This window comes from Rhinolophus ferrumequinum, chromosome 11 (genome assembly GCF_004115265.2).
Source record: "Rhinolophus ferrumequinum isolate MPI-CBG mRhiFer1 chromosome 11, mRhiFer1_v1.p, whole genome shotgun sequence".
NCBI classification, from domain to species: domain Eukaryota; kingdom Metazoa; phylum Chordata; class Mammalia; order Chiroptera; family Rhinolophidae; genus Rhinolophus; species Rhinolophus ferrumequinum.
In genome coordinates this window covers 7585909-7605871 of record NC_046294.1, presented here as the reverse complement: position 1 = coordinate 7605871, position 19963 = coordinate 7585909, and the positions used below count along the sequence as shown (strand labels likewise).

Sequence of the window (19963 nt, the reverse complement as noted above, 5' to 3'; positions counted from 1 at the left end):
ATGTCTTCAGCCTTTGTTAAATGTCCACTGGGGCAAAATCACATTGGTTAAGAACCACCGGGGTGCACCCAGCTTCAGGGCTCATCCTTATTGTCCAGTGCGTTCTGAAAAGCAAATTCACTAGTTACAGAAACATTTCACTGAGTAGACTGCATGACTCAGGGTAAAGTTATGATCTGAGTTTTCCACTCTCCTTTTGAAATACCACATTCTCTAAAGGGAAAGAGCAACACACCCAAAAACAGAAGCGTACCATTCTCATGCCTTGTTCTTGCTGGCAGTCTTTAAAGCTCCTAAAACAAGGCCAAAGAAAGCACATTATCATGTGCAAGGGTGAGTACACTAAGCCCTCAGCCAACTCTATGTAGATCTGCTGGGTGTGGCTCCTTTATGGTGATGGTGACGAAGTACCTTCATATACCTACTCATTTTTGTCTTAAGGTAGGAGTATGATGGTAGATACACAAATTTTTAAGGCTATTTTCAGTGAAAATACTACTTAAACCCAACTAAACAGAATATTGGGGAAAATTTACATCCTAATTAATGAAAGAGTTTAAGAGGAAGCTTTTTTTCATGTTGTAGAAAATCATACTTAAGCACAGAATGCTGAAAACCACATTTTGTCAATTAAGAATTTTGTAGTGCTTCATGGATCTATGGAGATCAATTATGACTAAACAGTACTGAAGATTCAGAAATCCAAAGACCCGGCTGAATCTAAAAATGATACCAGGCCATATATACCTGGAAAAACCAAATCTTTTTAATAGGATGAGTTTAATAATCATCTTATTTGACTCTTCCCTAAAAATAAGAACACCACCAAAATCAACCTGACCTGATCTGATAATCTGATTTAAATTATCTGTGTTCCAGCTGAATAAGGCAATATTTATTTGCCTTGGATTCCTTACCATTTCAAGGCATAAGAGTCAATCTACTTCTTTGTTTACTTGCCTACTATACCAGTAAAGCCTGTTTCCTGCTTTGTAACATATTTTAGCTGTGAAATATATCTAGCATGTTCTAACAATCAAAATACACGCCAATAAAAAGCATTTTTTAGAAATTTGCACTTAACAGCATCAACTTCTAATACAAATATTGATATTACAAATTACACTTCCTATATAGTAACAAATCAATTCAAATTTAAGCAACCACCTATAGGGAAATTGGATTATATACTAGTATACAAATTAGATTTGGGTTTTTCTTTAACTGTTGCCTACCCCTCAATGAATTAAATCAGACTGTGAGCGGGTCCCAAGCATTGGCAGGTTTTAAAAAACCCCAGGTTATTCTTTTTTTTTTTTAATTAAAGTTTATTGCAGTGACGATTGTTAGTAAAGTTATATAGATTTCAGGTGTACAATTCTGTAATACTTCATCTATATATCACATTGTGTGTTCTCCACCCCCCAGGTTATTCTAATGTGAAGCAGTGCTGGGAACTACAGCTATATAACCACCAAAATATTTTTGGGTTTTTTTTCCCATTAATATTTTTTCAGAGAATATGTTCCTAAAATCTCAAAGATAACTTGGGGAAATGTTTTAAAATTCAGACTAACTTTAAAATGAACAATTTCTCAATATGAAACACAAGACCATAGAAACTTTAACAGGCACGCCTAGTTTTTATAGGTAAATTCTAAACCAGTTCTCAAACAAGTTCACACAACCCAGGGTTCCATAAGGTGCTTAATAGGAGTCTTAAAAGAATGTGACAAAAAAAAAAAGCTAACCAGTGTTAATTATGACTACCACTGGGGAATTGGGAAGATAGAGAAGACTTTATATTTGTTGCTTCTTACAATTTTCTATTATTTTATTTTAAATAATAATACAGAATATATCCTTTATTCCATGATTTAGAAATCATTAAAAATGCATGTGCTGTACCACAGAAAACCAATTTTTAAGTCTAAACAAGTCCTATTTAGTAAACACTAAGAAAATTATGCTAGTACACATCATCACATTTATCCTCTAGCTATTTTTAATTTCATGTTTACTCCAATGAGATGGTAAACTGCAGCTAATAAAACAATGTGGAGGGTACTAGTGAAATGCTTCATTCAGTATGTAGAGATATTTTCATACAAGCGTTTCCTTTTCAGGTGCTAAAAACCGCAACACGGATTTCTAGACTACAGTACAAGCTAGTTTCTGTGGGGATTGTAAAAAAGCACTAATTTTAATTTCAGTTCACTGCAATGCTGAATACGTGCACGGATTAAAACAACGAAGGTTTTGCTTCTCCAAAATCAACCCAAATTTGAAATCACGTTTTGGGTCCATTAGTCCTTTTCTCCCTTTCACAACATATTCCACCCAACTTCATATTCAAATTTGAGGGCTCGGATTTATTTACTAAAAGATTCTTCAAGGTTCTTTACTTTTGCCTTTAGATTTCGCAAGTGAAACTTCCGGTAATTTCAACAGCACACCCATTAAACAAAAATAAAGCCAGATAAATAAATGACAGATGAAGTCGCACCCATGAATTTATGGTGACTCTATTTTTATTTCATACTTTTACTATTTTTTTTTGTCTTCAGGAAAGCAAAAGAACAACGTACTGTACCTGATATACTAAAAGAACTTCCTAAAAACTATTTCAGACCACATTCTTTTATCTCCTTTATGGCGATAAGGTGTGGGTTAAAATTCAACTTTCCTAATACTTCTTGCAGTGTCCCAAGGTCGTTAGGATAAAAACAAAGCTTCCAACTCGAAGGTGCTTCGCAGCCCTCCAAGCTCTTCTTAAAAGCCTAAACAATAATAAGGCATTTGCCTTCCCGCTCCATCGGCCCGTTAACAAGGCCAAAGCCACCCGGACCGAGCGCGAGCGCGAACAGCGCTGGAGCAGGGAGTGGGCAGCAGTCCCGGAGCGCGGGGCTCAGCCCAGGGCGGGGCCGGCGAGGCCGAAACCTCCGGACACCGCCGCCGGGACCACCGGCCCTCAGAGGCGCCTCAGGGGACGCGAGGACGCCAAAACCGCCAACAGCCCGGAGGAGCACTAGCGGCATCCCCCCGGCGGAGGGCCCAACCCTCGGTGGCGGCCGCTCCCAGTTGGGGACCGATGAAGGCGCCGCCCGCGCCCGACCGACCGAGCCCTGCGAGCAGCCCCCAGACCCGAATTCGAGGGCTGAGGAACCCCAGCGAGGGGCGTGCGGTCCAAGCCCCGGTCGAGGAGGGATGGCGGCGCGGGCAGGCGTTCTCCTCCGAACTAGAGCAGGGCGGGCGGCGGGGGTGGTCGTGGAGCGGGCCCGAGGGAAATTAGGCTCCTCACCTGCTCCTCCCGAGGCAGCAGCTACCGCTTGCTGAGGGGTCAACATGGAGCCTCTGCCTTCAGCAGAAGCAGCAGGGGCTTAGAGAGGGACGGGCTGGGGCGGGAACGAACCAGGCCCAGGAGGCGGGAAACGGGCGGGGCTTGGGCTCTAGAAGGAACTGGGGAGAAGGAGGGACGTGCGGAGCGCCAGGGAACCAGCACCGGGCGAGTGGATGAAGACCAACGGGAGGTCCCAGGCGCGCTGAGCGCAGGGCGGGCGGGAGCGGGAAAGCGCACGCGGACAAATCCCGCCAACGCCCGACGCATGTACGCGTGCGCGGGGGCGCCAAGCGCGCCTCCCTGGTGCTGCGCACTGAAGGCGAGCGTCCGTTGGGAATTGTAGTCTTACGCTCTCTGGTTCTCCCGCGGCGGTCCAGGTTCTGCGTACTCATCCCGGGCGGAGAGGAAGCGGAAAATGCGGCCTGGGCTTCTCGCGACTCTTCGTCAACTAAACTACAACTCCCAGCAGGCCGGGAGGGAGGGAAGGGCCGGCCCGGGCCGGAGCCCGCCAGAGAGCCCCGCCCGGCTCTTGGACTTGGGACCAGGCCCGGGACCGAGCCTGTGAGGTAACCGGCTTCGAACCCCTACCCGCTGCGGTAGAAATGATTTCGGGGTTTAACGCCGGCCGGGGCCATAGGTGGACGGCAGTCTGCCTAAAGGACTGAAGGAAGCCCTCAACCCTGGGGGACGTGAGCGGCACTGTTTTGTTTTTTTTTAACGATTTTGACTTCACGAGGAAAGGAGGCCATGACTTCATTACCACCATCATCAGCTTCACCCCATATTCCCGTCCCTGATGGCATACCGTCACCATTCTAATAGCTAACGTAAGAACTTCCAGTGAAACCCCTTCCACCAGCTTAGACCATCATTTCTAAACCCCAGATTTACAGTGTTTTTGAACCTACTTTTGCATTTTGTATTGATCTACCATACAGTTTAAGCAGATTCTTGCTTAAACTGTATGGAAGATCAACACAAAACAAGATTCTCCAAAAAGGCTTTTATTCACACTTCACATGTGATTGAGAAAATATCAATTGCCACAATTGAATAATATTGTTATTTTGGATTTGCTGGGGTAGGGGCGATTCTTTTGGGGTAAGTAGCAGGTGGAGCTTAGCGGGGTCTAAAGCAACCATTGCACCACTGCCACGACCTCTTGGCATCATCATTGCCTCATTCATTTGACAGATTATTCACTTTTTTCTTCTGCCCCTGCCTGAACTATTACAACCTACCCAGATCCTCCTTCCAGCAACCTGTAGGCCCTGCCAAGCCCTTAAAGTATTTTTAAAGTTAGTGATTAGGTCAGAAGTGAAGAGGTAAAGATAATTCTACCTAATCTTACCTAAAGAGGTCCTGGTTTGATTTATTTTCCTTCTGATTCGCCCCAAATTCTCAAGATTATTGGAACACCCTCCTCCAGGCTTTAGATTTAAGAGTCTAGATGTAGATCTAGACCAACTGGGGCCAGCAAAAAACTGGACAGAAACATCAGGGCAAGTGGTTACTGGGGTTTCACACTGGGTGTGCAGAAGGCAGGCCCTCCAGGATGTGACACAAATCCAGGGCATTATGTGGCAGGCTCAGAAAGACAGGGGCTAAAGACCAGTGACTTGTCACAATTGCAACACACAGTGTAAGAATTAAAAATTGCGCACACATCCCAGCATTCTCTACTCCCCTCCCCTGTCTGTTTCCATAAGATTTCTTACCATCTGATTTATGTTTTCCTTTTGTTTATCTCTTCCCACTAGAATGTAAGTTCCATACAGACAGGAATTTTTGTCTGTTTTTGTTCACTGCTATATACCCAGTGTCTCAAACTGCCAGGCAGATAGTTAAAACTCAAATATGTATTGAATGGGTGAATAAAGAAGGTATGTTATACCTAACACTGTTCACTCACTTTCTTGTTCCTTTTATATTAAGTATCTACTTTTGCTTTTGAACAAAATACCCTGTTCTACTTTAAGAGCTACTAACAGAGAACCACTGAAATCCATCCTGTCAGGAAGTGACCAGCAAATACTGACGTTACATCTGTCTCAATATAACATAATCAAAGGCAGAGTTAGCACGCCAGCCTTCCCATACCTTGTAGAAGTTTTGGGCATTTGAAACAACACAGTACAAGTTACAGGTAAACTTTAAGATTAGTCACAACTTAAAAGCAACCCTTGTAAATGAGAAACATGTTATTATTGCTGTTTCCTTCTCAAATATGCAGGGTCATCAAAAGAGTGGACATTCAAAATGCTAAATATTGATGATACTGATGACAGCCTGCCTTCAGCCATCTCGTTCTGAATTAACTTATGTGCTATGACCCGAGGCTGACTTGTGGTTTTCTACAAGTAAGTGAAGTAGGTGACATGTAGACATGTTTGAATGGTTAAGACCATTGGCTTTGGTCTTAACCATTCAAAGCCAGATAACCGTCAGACTTACCTGGGTTTGAATTCTGGCTCTGATGCTCACTAGCTGTACAACCTTGGGTGAGTTACTTAACCTCTTTGAACTTGTTTCATCAATACCTGTCAAGTGATTTGAATACTCAACTCACAGAGTTGTAGGTTAAATGAGATGTAAGTATTTGGCAATTATGACTGATGCATAGTACTCCTCAAAATTGGTTATTATCTTCACTCTGGAAAAGCAAAACAAAGTCATAAATATTCAAGATACTCAAGTATTTTTATGAAGCACAAAAATAGCAAAATTGTTTTCTGCAGTGACATCCACTGTGACTCAGGTTCCAAAGCTTTCCAAAATAGGTCATTTGTTACGTACCAGGAACGGTGTTAGGCTGTAATGCTGAAACAATGCATAAGACACATTCCTGTTCTCCCAAGACTCACAGTCTTGTGGGGTAAATAGCTAAGTGTACAAAATGAGGTAATGACTTAGTGTCCTAATTTGTAAAAAGAAAATAGTCAACCCCAACTCACAGGGCTTTATAAAGCTGAGTATCAGGCCCTCCACATGGTAACCCATGGTAAAAAAATAAAAGCTCAAGATCCGTCAGCTGCTTCATTATTGTTATTTCAGCCAACAGCACAGCTAACACTTGAGAAAGACTAGAAAAGATGACTAGAATTTACTGTTAAGAAAAGGAACAGTGTCTATAATTTGTATTAAAAAATGTGGATGAGGACATGGATTTGCTATGTTCACCTTTGCATTTGCCACTAAAAGCTCCTAACAGTAGTTACCTATGTGTATGTAGCGGGGGAGACCAGTGGATGGAGAGGGGTTAGTGATAGAAGAAAACTTTATAGTATACTGTATATATACTTTTGAAGAGGTATATGTATGTGTGTGTGTGTGTGTGTATATATATATATATATATGAACATATATGACCTGTGAATATATTCCAAAAAAGTTTAATTAAAATACATAATTTTTTTTTCTAAAAGTCAAGAAAAACTGAGGCAATGAGATGGCCTAGAGGCTGAGGGGGGAAATGAGCTGTGTAAATATCAGTCCCTTAAGGACAGGGCCAAGGAAGAGAGGCCCAGCTCAGCGCCTCAGGAGTAAAAATTGCTCAACAACTGAAAAATGGATATGCTCCAGTGAGCACTTTAAAAATCCCACAGGGACCCTTCCCTGCTTGAAAACTTCCACTGGATCCACACTAGGCTTAAGACGAAGCCTCAGGTCTTTAGTTCTATATTACTGCTTCTCCACACTCTGGCCCCAAAGCATCTTTCCCATTTTATCTCTCTTGTCCCAATTCAACCCCTTGGCTCTAGCCAACCTGGGCTAACCATACCCAAAGCACCTTATACACAATCACACTTCTGAGCCTGTAGCTACCACAGATGGTGTAGGTGTTACACTAGGCAGCCTGTGAAGAGGGGTCATTCTGGACCATTCTGGTAGACACACCAGCACTAACCTACATCGTGGACTGGACTGGGAGGAAAAGGTGCTCTTTTGTGACTTGTCTGCCCAGAAGGTGGTCTGACTGTACACTAGCACAAAAGCAACCCCTGCATTTGCTTCACACCATTCTCCCCTACCTTCAATGACCTCCTTACCACTCTAAACTCCTATCTGACTTGGGGCTTCTTCACAAAACCTCCCCAAGCCACCATAACTTCATACTGATTCCCTCACCTCTCAAACTCATACAATTCACTTGCCATCTAATTATAGCATTATAGTTTTGTGTTGCTTGGGGTTGTTTTTTGGTTGCTATTTAATTTGTATTTTTAAACTTTACGTGAATATTTTCTAAGCCCCAACTAGCTTGTAAGCTTATTGAAGACAGGAAAAACACATTTTTTGGATTCCTCCAGATTTCCTAGGATAGTGTCACACACACAGCAGATGATCAGTAAACACTTGTGCAACAAATCATATATACCAACATCCCAGGCAGGGTCAGTCTCATGGAAGTTTACTGGCACAGCAAGAGAGCAGGAAGAAAAGGCAGCTTCAGGAGTTGGACTTAGCACCAAGGTCTCTCACGGAAAAAATCTGAAGGGTCTGAAAAGACCACCAAGACCACATCAGTGCCTTGATTTTTTAACTTCTTTTGTCTACTTCCAGATATCAGGGAAACAGGCTTCCTTTCCAGCCCGTCTCCAGATTCTGGCAATTGCTGTCAGGGTTAGGGGCTAGCATCATTTATTTCCTTATCCAGCACCTACTAACGTAAACATTTTTAAATTTATGCATATGTCGGGCTGGGTAGAAAGCTGGCTTGGTTATCCAATTGGCTTCTATTTCCCGTTGCCATCCAAAGGACAGAGTGCCGCATTATCAAATGATGCTGTAAGTGCCAGAGTAAGATATTTGCCACAAAGTGATTGTGGGAAATATTCTTCTGTGCCTTTTTTCAGAGTGTTGCAATAGCCAGGAGTTTTTTCCTGTCTGGGCTTTACGTGACCTTAAAAACTGTCAAGGGCAGATGTAGTTCACTATCTGTTCTGGAAGATTTCCATTGGTCAGATCGCTTTTCCTTTCTGTAGCTGCCTGGCTGAGTACCTCACCCTTCATGCGGCAGCATCTTTACAGGATCTACCGATCCTGCAGTTGCCCTTCAGGTCATTGATTGCTGGTTTGGCAATAATAAGGGCTACAGCCTTGATTTCTATTATTTTCAGTCTACATCCCCCTTTTTAAAATAATTATGCACATTTCAAATGACCAAATACAGGGAGAAGGCTTTGAATTTTGCAAAACCAAAAAGAAGCCAAAAAATAAACAAAATCTAATATAAGATAGATATCTGGTTTCAAATATATTTTCTGCTAAGGACCTCTTTTAGGCTATGAATAAAATTCAATCTGTATTTTGTGCCATATTCTCAATTTTTAATACCTCATTTTACCATCCCCCGCTAACCACAGCCAGGATGTTATCCCCTGGCTCTTCTTTTCTCATTAGCTGAGGTTTTCTTTTTCCTTCAAACTATACCTTCTCCACTTGATAGCCTATCGGCAGGAAAGGACGACCTTAAGACCCACGGTGGACCCCTCTTTGGGAACAGGAATGGCATAAGAATATGAAGCAGGTCATGTGGCTGCGTTGCAATGTGACTGGAATGAGTAATAGTTTTTCATTATGTACAGCATCTTTCTCCACCTACCGAATGGGAGACCGTGCCATCTATGCCTCATGGTGATGAGATACTACGACACATCCAGAAAAATTCATAAAGCACCTTACAGAGTGGGTCTACTCCACACTGTGGTTTTCACTTTTTATTGGAGTCACAGGTGGGAACGCATCAGAGAAAAGACAACGGCTCTGGAATAGATGGAAAAGATATTCTCCACCTAATGGAAGCAAAAAAGAAATGTGTATCATTAAAACACGTAATCTGCCGACCCTGAAATATTCACGTAAAGAGTTAGCAAAACATACTAACCCACAGGTCTCCCTCGCGGCCTCAGTGATGGGCGGAGCTTATTGCTTGGTCACGCCCCTTGCGTCTTGTCCCCGAGGGGCGCGGCTTGAAGCCAGTTTTGCCCCTCCTCCTCTGCTGGAAAGGAGACAGAACAGTTCTTGCGCCTGCGTCCTGCGTCTCTGGGCGCCTAGAAGCGGCCGCCGCCCGCCCCCGCCGCCCGCCGGAGGGGCCCTTTGTACGCCTGCGCGCTCGCGCTCCCGCCCTCTCGCTGCGCTCGGCTGAGTCAGTCAGTCTGTCGGAGTCTGTCCTCGGAGCAGGAGGAGCGAAGGGACTTTGGAGAGCCATCTGCCCGATTATTTTCTTTCCCCTCCCTCTCTCCCGCCCCACATTTCTCTTCACCCCTCTCCCGCCCTTGCTCGCGCAGCCATGGCTGAACCCTCCGCGGCTACTCAGTCCCCGTCCGTCTCCTCGTCGTCCTCCGGGGCCGAGCCCTCCGCGCCCGGCGGCGGCGGTAGCCCGGGAGCCTGCCCCGCCCTGGGGCCGAAGAGCTGCGCCTCCTCTTGTGCGGGTGAGGCGCGCCGGGGACCCCTGCCCTCGGGAGGGGGCGTGAGGGATCAGGGAGAGAAGGTAGATCGCCCTCCCTACGAGAGGCTGCAGCCCTTGGGGACCGGCGTCTGCTAATGGGCTAAGGGGGAGGGGAGTGTAAGGTCGTGCAGGCGGTGGGGAAATAACGGGGTGTGAGGAAAACAGGTTGGGGGCGGGGAGATATTCTAGAGAGTGGGCGTTAACGCCAGGACCCGGCAGGTGGGAAAAAAGACCGTATCGGGGGAGCGGTCCACTTAACCCGGGAGATTTACCGGAAGATTAGAGATTGAGAGGATTGGGGCAGGTTGGTCGTAAGAGAAATTAAGATTTTGAGGGGATTGTGGTGAAAGGGTTGCATTGCAGGTTTGCAGACAGGTCTTGACATAATCGGACATTCGTGGTAGTCTTCCAAAAAAAAATAATGTTTTTGGTTGCCAGTGGGGAAGACGAGGAAGTTTAGTGGAAACATTAAAGCCGTTTTCTATACTGTTTTCACCTGCCTTTAATGTTTTGTGGCTAGACTCCCTAAATTTTTCTGAGGCTCCGACATAGGAGGTGGCGTGATGAGAATACCTCAGGAAAGATTTGGGAGGGAGCTGCCGATGGTCCAAGATGGATCCGTGGCTGCATGTGCAACACAGCCTGCTCTTCCCTGGCGCGGCGTGGGGGTGGGGACATGCAATCAGTCGCTTATATTCTAGAAGATAATAAATAGAGTCAGGTCCACCCATCAACGTATTTTGATTTCATGATTTCTGTGGGCTGTTATTGATTGCAATAGAACAAAAGGGGATGTTTACCGCAGAAAAGGGGGAGGGGGAGAAATTCAGACAAAGCAGGGGCTGGTGGAACCCCCTTCTCCTTCCATCTCTGAAAGACGAGGAGGGAAACTGCAGGCCGCTTTTAGTTTCCATTGTATACGCGTCTGCCTGCTGGTGGGAGCTAGCTGGCAAGCGCCCCTCGGGCAGAGATCTGCAGTGCAGATGCCTTCTCGAGGAAAAAAAATGCACCATGAGCAGGTGGTGGTTCTTAAAGGAACTCAGTCTTCGAAGGAAAAAAATAGCTTTTTGTCAAAGGAAGGGCCATAAGCTTGGGAGAGTACTGATAATTTTGCTCTTTATTTAGTTACCTTAAAGGATTTTGAGGGATTTTAAATGCTTCATTTTCGCCTTTGCCAGAGTCTTGGGTTGATCGTTAAAAAGAACATATAATTTCTGATACTAACTTCATATATAGTCTCTACGTGTTTTTCAAACTGGATTTCCCACATCAGAGCTTTGGTACCTTGTTGAGTTTTCCAGTGTGGTTATGGTCATTTCAGTAGAAACAGTAGCAGAGGAAGCTTTCGGCAAGGTCAAGATTGCTGTCCAGATAAAGGAATGAGGCAGCAAATTTAGAACCCTTGTTCCCTTGAACAATGGCGAAAGTCCAGGTGAACAGCAGCTTCCCTACAACTTAGCAACTTGGTGTTTCGGTGTTAATTTCTTGTCATTGCTTACTATTCAGTTGGCCCTTTTGTGCATATTTTTTTATTTTTCTTGATTTAAAATTTTTGATTACCTGAAAAATAAAATAGATTCTCTATGTTAAGCTCTTATCCATTGAAAATTTATATTAGTATTGTCTAAAAATCATTAATACAATTTTGGTGGGCTCAATATAAGATCCTCATTTGCCGCGTCACTACCTGAGTTCAGCTTAAGATACTGTCATGTATAGTCACCATTTCACTGCAAACGCTTCCTTCTTGCAGAATGTTTTCTCCATCTTTCAGAGGAAATGTCTCAGGCTTCTGGACCACAAAAATAAGATGGACTTTGTTATTCCAAATTTAACTCTTTTAAAATGGATACTTAAAACAAATAATTACCTTGATTGTTTAAAAATCTATGCATGTTGATGTCAGCCTTCAGCTTCACATTCTTTCACTAAGCTCTTCTTGGTTTTAGACTTTCAAAAAGTAAAAGAAGAGTAAGTAGTCGCTTGGTGTCCTTCAGCAAACAATTTTGTCTGTCTTGCCTGTCCTGTCCAGTAATGAATGTTAGAAATACTAGTTTCCACCTAAAGGTGGAGAATGAGTGGTGGCACCCTCTGGCCCAGTGCCTGGGGTCCTAGTGCAGTGAGCTTGGAGAAAGGAGGTCAGAGGCCAGGACTGGCTTCCAGATTTCTGCCTTGAAAGAAACCAAAGATTTCAAGGCAGAAATGTTGAGGTAAAAGAGACTTACGTATTTAGTGTTCTTTTCAGGATGAGTTGCCTTTATTAGATCTCAAGTATAGATAGCTACGTGTCTATTGCATGAACTTTAAAAGTGCTTTAATAGTTTGCTGTTTATAGCCTTCAACATTCTATAACTTGCTAGAGACTGTTCTTTATTATTGCTCTGAAAATCATGATGCCAAAATACAGCTGCATTTCTTGTATCTGTTCATGGAAATTAGCTCAAAAGCAAAAACAGCTTGGGCAATTAAAAAAAAAGTGTTTGCTTTAAATAGTTTTTTCCTCACTCATGAAACTTAGTTGTTCTGTGTACTTTTATAGCAACATTTTCATATTTTGTTCTAACAAGTCAATGAAATTGTGAGTATATAATTTGTGTTTTCAGTCTTAATCCTTTAAAAGGAATCTGAACACCTGTTCAACAGACATTATCTGTATTTGTGTCGAATAATCAGTGACAGTGTAATATGGTGGTAAACACACAGATTTGAATGCCAGAGACACCTCGATTTTAGTCCTGACTCTCTTACTAATTTTATGACCTAGTGCATGCAAACCCTGAGCCTCAGCAACGTGACCTAGACATATTTACCCTGCATCCTTAAATCCTAACTTTTATTGAATGTCAATATCTAATATTTGATACATCTATTTGCAGATTACAAACTTTTGCACACAGATTCAAAATAGGAATTGAATTACAAGTGAGAAATCATAATATTCCCTCATAATAAAGGAAGATCTTAACACCTTTTTCTTTTACTAAAAGTGAGTCCTTCTTTTTTCAGCTTTTAACCCCTCACATTAGTGTCTTAAAGCTGCTACCCCTTTCACTCAGCTGGTCCTTTAAAGAGGTGGTGGTTGGGGGTGGGGAGAGCCAAGGTGTTTCATAAGTGGCTTGACATAACATCAGTATGCTAAAATATCTGCATTCTGACCATAATATGTGTAGTTATGGTACATTATGAAACTCCTGTCAGTGGGAGCTAGAGTAAGGAGGAGCCAGCAAGAAGAGTCATGTCAACATAGTTTACAAATGCATGTTGACTTGGATGGTTTTCATTCCCCGGGAATAAAAAGTTTCTTGTAGGCTGTTTTCTTTTAGAGTCAAATTCACAAGTAATTTAACCACTCTGATCAAACAAACCAGTCTACATCTATTTAACAGGCATACCTTAACCTGAAGTTGAAATCTCTAGGGGATTGTTTACTAAGTTGCTGCTAAGAGCATCAGTGTTTTTATTTTTATTATTTTAGAGACTGTCTGAAAACAAAATAAAATTAATATAATTGCTTTTATTGTATTTTGTATTGTATTTTGTGGTGAGGAAATTAAATATTTGTCCTAACGTAGGAGTCACCTGTTTAATCCTGTGTGTGTTTCAAGCACTTGTAAATGAAGTTTGGTAGTGAAGGAATTGGAGGGAAAGAGGAAAGTTAAGGTTTCCAGTTTTGTTTGAGCCAAGAGGTTGTTTGTTCTGAAAAAAGGCACTTCTCTTTAGGCTAGCCATAACCCTAGAATTAACCATTTTTGTAATTCTGCTGAGAATTACAAAGGCTCCAAATAAATGATTAGCTGTGCATATTTGTTGTGTGTACTTAGCTTATAGTTTGTAGTCATTTTTGTTAATGATGAATTTATATTTGTCTCCTAAAGTGTACAAACTTGTGAAAAATATATAAATTTTATAGTAAAACTTTTTAAATAAAAATTACCAAGGTGGTACTGTGTTCGTATAATTAACTTATTCAGAAGTTGCCTGGGAAACTGACTTGCCTTTTATTCTGTTCGTTCATAATAGCTATTAATTCAGAATTATTGTGGATCATTGGGTATGTTATAGATGTTCTAGAAAAAGTGTGTATGCTAAATAAGTTTAGCCATAATCAGTATTACTTGTGATTGCATCACTAAAGTCTTTTCCTACATATCTATGACTTATGTAAGACATGTTACTCTGTGGTACTGCAATTTCAGAGAGAATCCCTTTAAATATTGTATAGGTTTGCGTTTGTATGTTACATTATTGGGGGAGGTGAATTGTCTGTCAGCAGGTAGCCCACACTTGTGGTCTTTTTCTCCCAGTAAGCACATCATCGCAACCTCACCAGGAAGGGACATACGCGCTTTTTGACACGTTTCTCATTGGCAGTTTGCCCTTGAGGATGTATGGAAGGGTAAACTAATACAGAGCTCCTTTTGTCCTGTGAGCTGAAGGCATTTCAGCAGTGAGTATTGTCTTTTACATAGGAGATAGAAGTATTTAATGTTATCTGTACTGCTCTATGGTTTAAGTGTGCCTGTGCATTCACTTAATTCAGCACATGTTTGAGCAAACATTAAAGGTCTTGGTTAGGTGCTGTGGGATATAGGAAGGTAATAAAACAGCATCCTCTAAAGCCCACATTCAGCAGTGGAAATACTTGTGTTACGTTTATCTGTAAGGGAGGCCGCGATAGAAACCTCATTTGACAGATGAGAAATCCGGCTCCGGGAGATTAAGTGATGCGTGCCCGAAGGTTTGATGCTGGGACGCGGAGGGTAAGATAAAACTAAGGGGGTGAGGCCCCAGTGTAGTTCCCTTTCAAATATACACACTGCCTCTCTTTAAAATTTGAAACGTGATAAAAATAGTTCAGTCACCCTCTTGAATCCAGTTATCAGTTTAACTTCAAAGCCTAATTTCTGGTCCCACAGTTGCTAAGCCAGGTGCCTTTTTGCTCCACTGTTCTACAGAAACTTCTCTTGTCAAGTTCACCAGTTATTTTCCACATTACTATATCCAGTCGTCACTTCTTCACTTCTTAGTCCTCGTCTTAAATGCTCTTTCAACATCTTTTGGTCCAATTGATCACTCCCGCCTCCTTGAAATACCTTTCTCATTCGTCTTCCATGACACCACACACTCTCACTAGCTGTTCCTCCTGTTTCCTTTGCTAGTTCTTTTTATTTTTTTTTAATTGAGACATAATTCACGTAACATAAAAGGCACCATTTAGAAGTGGTTTTTAGTATATATACAAGATTGTACAGCCATCACTAATTCCAGAAAATTCTGTCACCCCCAAAAGAAGCCCCATACCTGTTAGCAGTCACTCTCCATTCCTCCCTCCCCCATCCCTTGGCAAACACTAGTCTACTTTCTGAGTCCTGGGTTTTCTTATCATTGGGATTTTATGTTGCTAATTCTTTTTTTTTTTTTAATCTTCCCAACGTCTAAACTTTAGAGTGCTCCAGGACTTGCTTCTCAGAACTTTGCTCTCTCTGTTTTCATTTGTCTCATTTATGACATCCGTGTTGTGGTTTGAAATACCATCTATAAATTGGCGACTTCCAAATCTTTATCTTCAGCTTCCATGTCGAGCAGGCATCTCAGACTTACTATGTCTAAACTGAACTCCTGATCCGTTCCTTTCACAGTCTTCTCCGTCTCAATAAATGGCCATTCTGTCCATCTTTTTGCCCAAATCAAAAAGCTTGGAGTCATCCTTGACCCCTTTCTTTCCTTCATACAACTATCAGTGAATCCTAATGATCCTACCATCAGAATATATCCAGTGTCTAACCAATTTTCTCAGCTTCATTGCTACCACCCTGTCATAGCTCTCCTGGATTATTGCAGTTGCCTCCTAATATCTCCAGACTGTTTCCCTTGTCTCTCTTCAGTCTGTTCTCCGCATAGCAGCTGGTGTAAATCTGTGAAAAACGTAAGTGGGATCATGTCGCTCGTGGGCACATGCTCCAGTGGCTTCCCATCACAGAGTAACTGCCGAAGTCCCTTGGGCTTATGAAGTCCTTTGACATCTGCCCCAACCTCCGCCCTGCTCGCCTGCTTCACACACACTGACCTCCTTGCTGTTCCTCACACCAAGGACACCCCTCTGCCTCAGTCTTACTTGCTGTCACTGCATAGAATGTTCTCCCCGCAGATATCCTCCCAGCTCTTCCCTGACTTTTAGGTCTTTGCACAAGAAAAACAAAACCTTATAGGCCTCCCCTGCTTTATTTTTATTAATAGTCTATCATAATCTACCTACTATAATCTGTTTTACTGTAATCTGTCTTAATCTATTTTACTGTATTTATTTATTTTGTTTATTGTCTGTCTTCCACACTAGAATGTAAGTTCCATCAGAGTGGAGATTTTTCCTATTTGACGCTCTCTTCTATCCCTAATGCCTGAACAGAACCTAGCACAAAGCAGGCCCTCAGATATTTTTGAATGAGAGCAGAGACCTTATCATTTTTTGTTCAGCAAGAAAAACTAGGCCTCGGCTCATAATAGTTGTTCAGTAAATCTTTATGGAATAAATGTATGGATGAAGAAACTATTCCCAGAAAAGCCTACAAAGTATTGCATAAACTTTCACAGGGTTCATGAACTCCTATGAAATCTATTCATAAACCTCAGGTTAAGAACATTTGGGTTTTGGAAATCATTATAAACTTTGCAAAAACTTTCCCTGTGAAAATTGACATATTCTTTTAGGTACTCAGGAGACAGTTTTCATGTAGGCCTATAAAACTTTAATAAATATATCTCATGATTAAGGTTGGTTTCTTTTACTATTGTCTTTGCTTATGGACTAGGTATTTTCAACTAATGCTTTACTCCAGAAAATTGTCTTTTTATAGCCACTTGAATGCCACATTTTGGTGTATTAGAGACTCACTTCCAATAAGGAGCCAGTGGTAGACTAGTTTGATGTGTCAGGACTTTAAAATACGTTAAAATAAGTCTAATTTCCATCTTACTCCTAACAAAATCAGAGATTTTGATTTAATACATTTTGAACATTATTTGGAGAAAGGTAAGACATTGCTAAAAGTAAGTGCTATTTTAGAAGTTGGGTTATTTAAATATTTTTAACCCATTTCCTATTTACACAGTCCATTTTGTTTCTTTCTGTTAGATTTTCTCATTTTGTTTCTTTTGCAACAAAAGTTCTGCTTGTTCTTGCTCTTTGGTTGGTTATACCTTTACTCCACAGATGTACAAAGAAAGCTCTCTGACTAATTAACAGAAGGCAGCCTTCTGAGAGGCCGCGCTCTAAAACCAACTGAACCATCCGGCCGCCTCTCCGGAAGCTCAGCGATGGTTCACTGTCTTCAGTCTAGTTGTGGAGGGTGCAAATCACTGGCCCATGTGGGAATCGAACCGGCAACCTTGTTGTTAAGAGCTCAGGCTCTAACCAACTGAGCCATCCGGCCGCCCATCAGAGTCTATTTTTGAAATAACAGTTTAAAGATCACTTTGGTTTTCACCAAACATTTATTAAGCCTCTGTAATGTTCAGGCCTCCATTATACTGTGGAGAAGGCCTCCAGTGCCTTCTGCTGTGTGCTGGCCATCATATTCTGTGCCTTATGAAAGATACAGGGACTTGTAAGAGGTCCTTAACCCTAAGGTGCTTCCAATCAGGTTGGACTTTATTTCCAACAGCCAATAAATTGAATTTCTTTAACTAGATATTAGATCTTATTTAGGTTTATTGGATCCAGAGGACCAAAACATTATTACTGATTGGTCTATTTTTATAGTAGTTATGTAAGCTCTAAATAAAGAAATAAAAACCAACCTGCCAGTTTATGTAGTGTGGGAAGTGCTTAGTGACTTGCTTCCGACGAGTATAAGATGGAAGGGCGGGGAGCAGTGCTCCCATGGAGCCCCCCGCAGACTCCCTAAGCCAGGGGATGAAGGTGAACATCACCAGCAAGAGGCATATTCACAGATGTACTCTTGATGGGATACAACAGGGAGGGCCCTTCACCAAAGTATTAATAGTATTCTTCCTCAAAACCCATAGCTCCGGTCTATCCATGAAAAAGACATCAGACAAACCCAAGTTGAAGGGCATTTTGTAAAATATCTGACCAGTATTTCTTAAAGCTGTCAAGATCATCAAAAACATGTAAGATGAGAAATTGTCATAGTCCAAAGGAAACGAGATAACAAAATGTGATGTAATATCCTCGGTGGGATTTTGGAACAGAAAGGGGGCATTTGGGAAAAATTAACGAAATCCAAATGACCTATGAGGTTTAATTATCAGTAATGTATCAATCTTAGTTCATTAGTTGTGACAAATGTACTACTATACTAGTATAACATGTTAACACTGGGAGAAACTGAGTGCTGGATATAAAGCAACACTCTGTATTATCTTTGGATGTTTTCTGTAAATCTAAATAAAATGTAAAGTTTTTTTAAAAGAAAGAAAGCCTTAATCATGAAATAGAAATTGCTTTGGTAGAGGCAAGGAGGTCCACTTTCTCTGTTTTATTTAGCAGTACAGTGGAGGTCTTAGCCAGCACAAAAAGATAAGAAAAAGAAATAAATGGCATAAAGTTTGGGGGGACAGGGGTCAATCTGCCTATCTCTGGAGCTCTGTTGGGGGAGAGGGCACTAATTGGCTCCATTTAGCAGCTTCTACTGAGATGTGCATTGCCATCAAAAACTATGATCATGAGAAAGAGTTCTCGAGAAAGACTGCTGTGTGTGTGTGGTCTAGCTATAGAGCAAAAAGGGAAACTAAATGAAAAAACTAATTTGTTTTAATATTAGAATATTACAGTAGAAATGATGTCTAAAAACTGATGAATTTCTAATTTTCATTTTTTTTTTAATTGTTTTTAACATTGGGGTACAGTGTGTTCCTCCAGGGCCCATCACCTCCAAGTGGTTGGCCTTCAATCTAGTTGTGGAGGGCACAGCTCAGCTCCGAGTCCAGTCGCTGTTTTCAATCTTTCGTTGCAGGGGGCGCAGCTCACTGACCCTTGTGGGAATCAAACTGGCAACCCTGTTGAGAGCTCACGCTCTAACCAACTAAGTAAGCCATCCAGCCACCCCCATTATATTAATTTTAGATACAACTCCAAACACTTTACTTTTACTTATGTATTGGAAGATGCTTTAATAATCTATAGAAACTACCACAAAGAAAAAAGCTTTGGGCTTAACTATAGAAGGCATTATACAAAGTTGTTCCTGAACGTAACTTGCTTCTGCGTCTAAAAATAAAGTCCGTATTCTGCTGGTGGTGAAGGACAGTTATCACGAAAAGGAACAATTCATTGAAACAATATTTTTATTGGGAGTTAGGAAATTTCAAACAATTAGGTGTATTTGGTGTATTTTCCCTAGATGTAAACCAAAACTTGAATCTCACGTTCAATCCAAAGCTTCTCTCCTTTCCCCTCGCCCAACACAACAGCACAGGCTTGACCTAAATTTGAAGACCTGCACTGATGTGCCTTTTTGCTATTTTTCCTCCTTGTTTTTCCACTTCTAACCCATCCAGTATGCTGCTGGAGGGAAGAGTTAAGAAGTAAGGGGACAGGTCTTACTGATATGATGGAATTTTAAAATCTAAACTTCACTAGTAAATTTTCAGGTAAGTAGCACATACATTTCAAATCAGCAACAGAAGGACAGGTGATCTGACTGTCCTTATATGTGATACAGTAGGTGATACAATAGGAAAGGCACAGGATTTCAGGAAAGTTCGGGGTTAAATCTTGATTCTGACACACATAAGCTTCAGGGTTGGTTGGTTGGTTTTTTTAATGGGAGTTGTAAGGATTTAATTTAATATGTAGTATATAAATGTTCAGGACTCTTAAGTAAATGGAAGCTCTGTTTTCAAAGAGGCAGGATTTTTTTTGTTGTTTTGACAGCTTGTTGCAGCTTAAAGTATTATGAGGATTGAAAATTAAGTTGTGTGACGACCAGTAAGATTATTCACTAAATAGTTTTTTTGAAAGACCTGCTAAAGATCCCATTGTAAGTGCCCGTCTTCCCCTCTAAGATAGCTAACCCATTCCATGTAGGTGGGGGGAATAGGTATGTGTTAAGAATTATAAGAAAAACGTTCACGAAAGAAAATTTAAGAAAACCAAAACATAAAGAAAATTAAAAATCAATGAGTAGTTCCACCCAGTTAACATTTTCATA

The 19963-nt window shown here is 41.6% G+C and overlaps 2 protein-coding genes across 6 annotated transcripts in view; one reads left to right on the top strand and one right to left on the bottom strand.

Annotated features, from left to right (window-relative positions):
- The window catches only part of ATL3 (atlastin GTPase 3), a 44163-nt gene extending 40386 nt beyond the window's left edge, over positions 1-3777 (bottom strand). The window contains exon 1 of one of the 2 annotated variants that reach the window (XM_033119913.1): positions 3690-3777. In XM_033119913.1, the coding sequence (XP_032975804.1) occupies positions 3690-3732 (43 nt within the window). In that variant the 5' untranslated portion in view covers positions 3733-3777. Of the gene's footprint in view, positions 1-3301; positions 3610-3689 lie in introns of those variants that run through there. The other variant, XM_033119912.1, reaches the window with a different exon arrangement.
- A 5612-nt stretch (positions 3778-9389) lies between these two features.
- The window catches only part of RTN3 (reticulon 3), a 52271-nt gene continuing 41697 nt past the window's right edge, over positions 9390-19963 (top strand). Inside the window, exon 1 of one of the 4 annotated variants that reach the window (XM_033121601.1) lies at positions 9390-9774. In XM_033121601.1, the coding sequence (XP_032977492.1) occupies positions 9633-9774 (142 nt within the window). In that variant the 5' untranslated portion in view covers positions 9390-9632. The remainder of the gene's footprint in view (positions 9775-19963) is intronic. The other 3 variants (XM_033121602.1, XM_033121603.1, XM_033121604.1) reach the window with 3 other exon arrangements.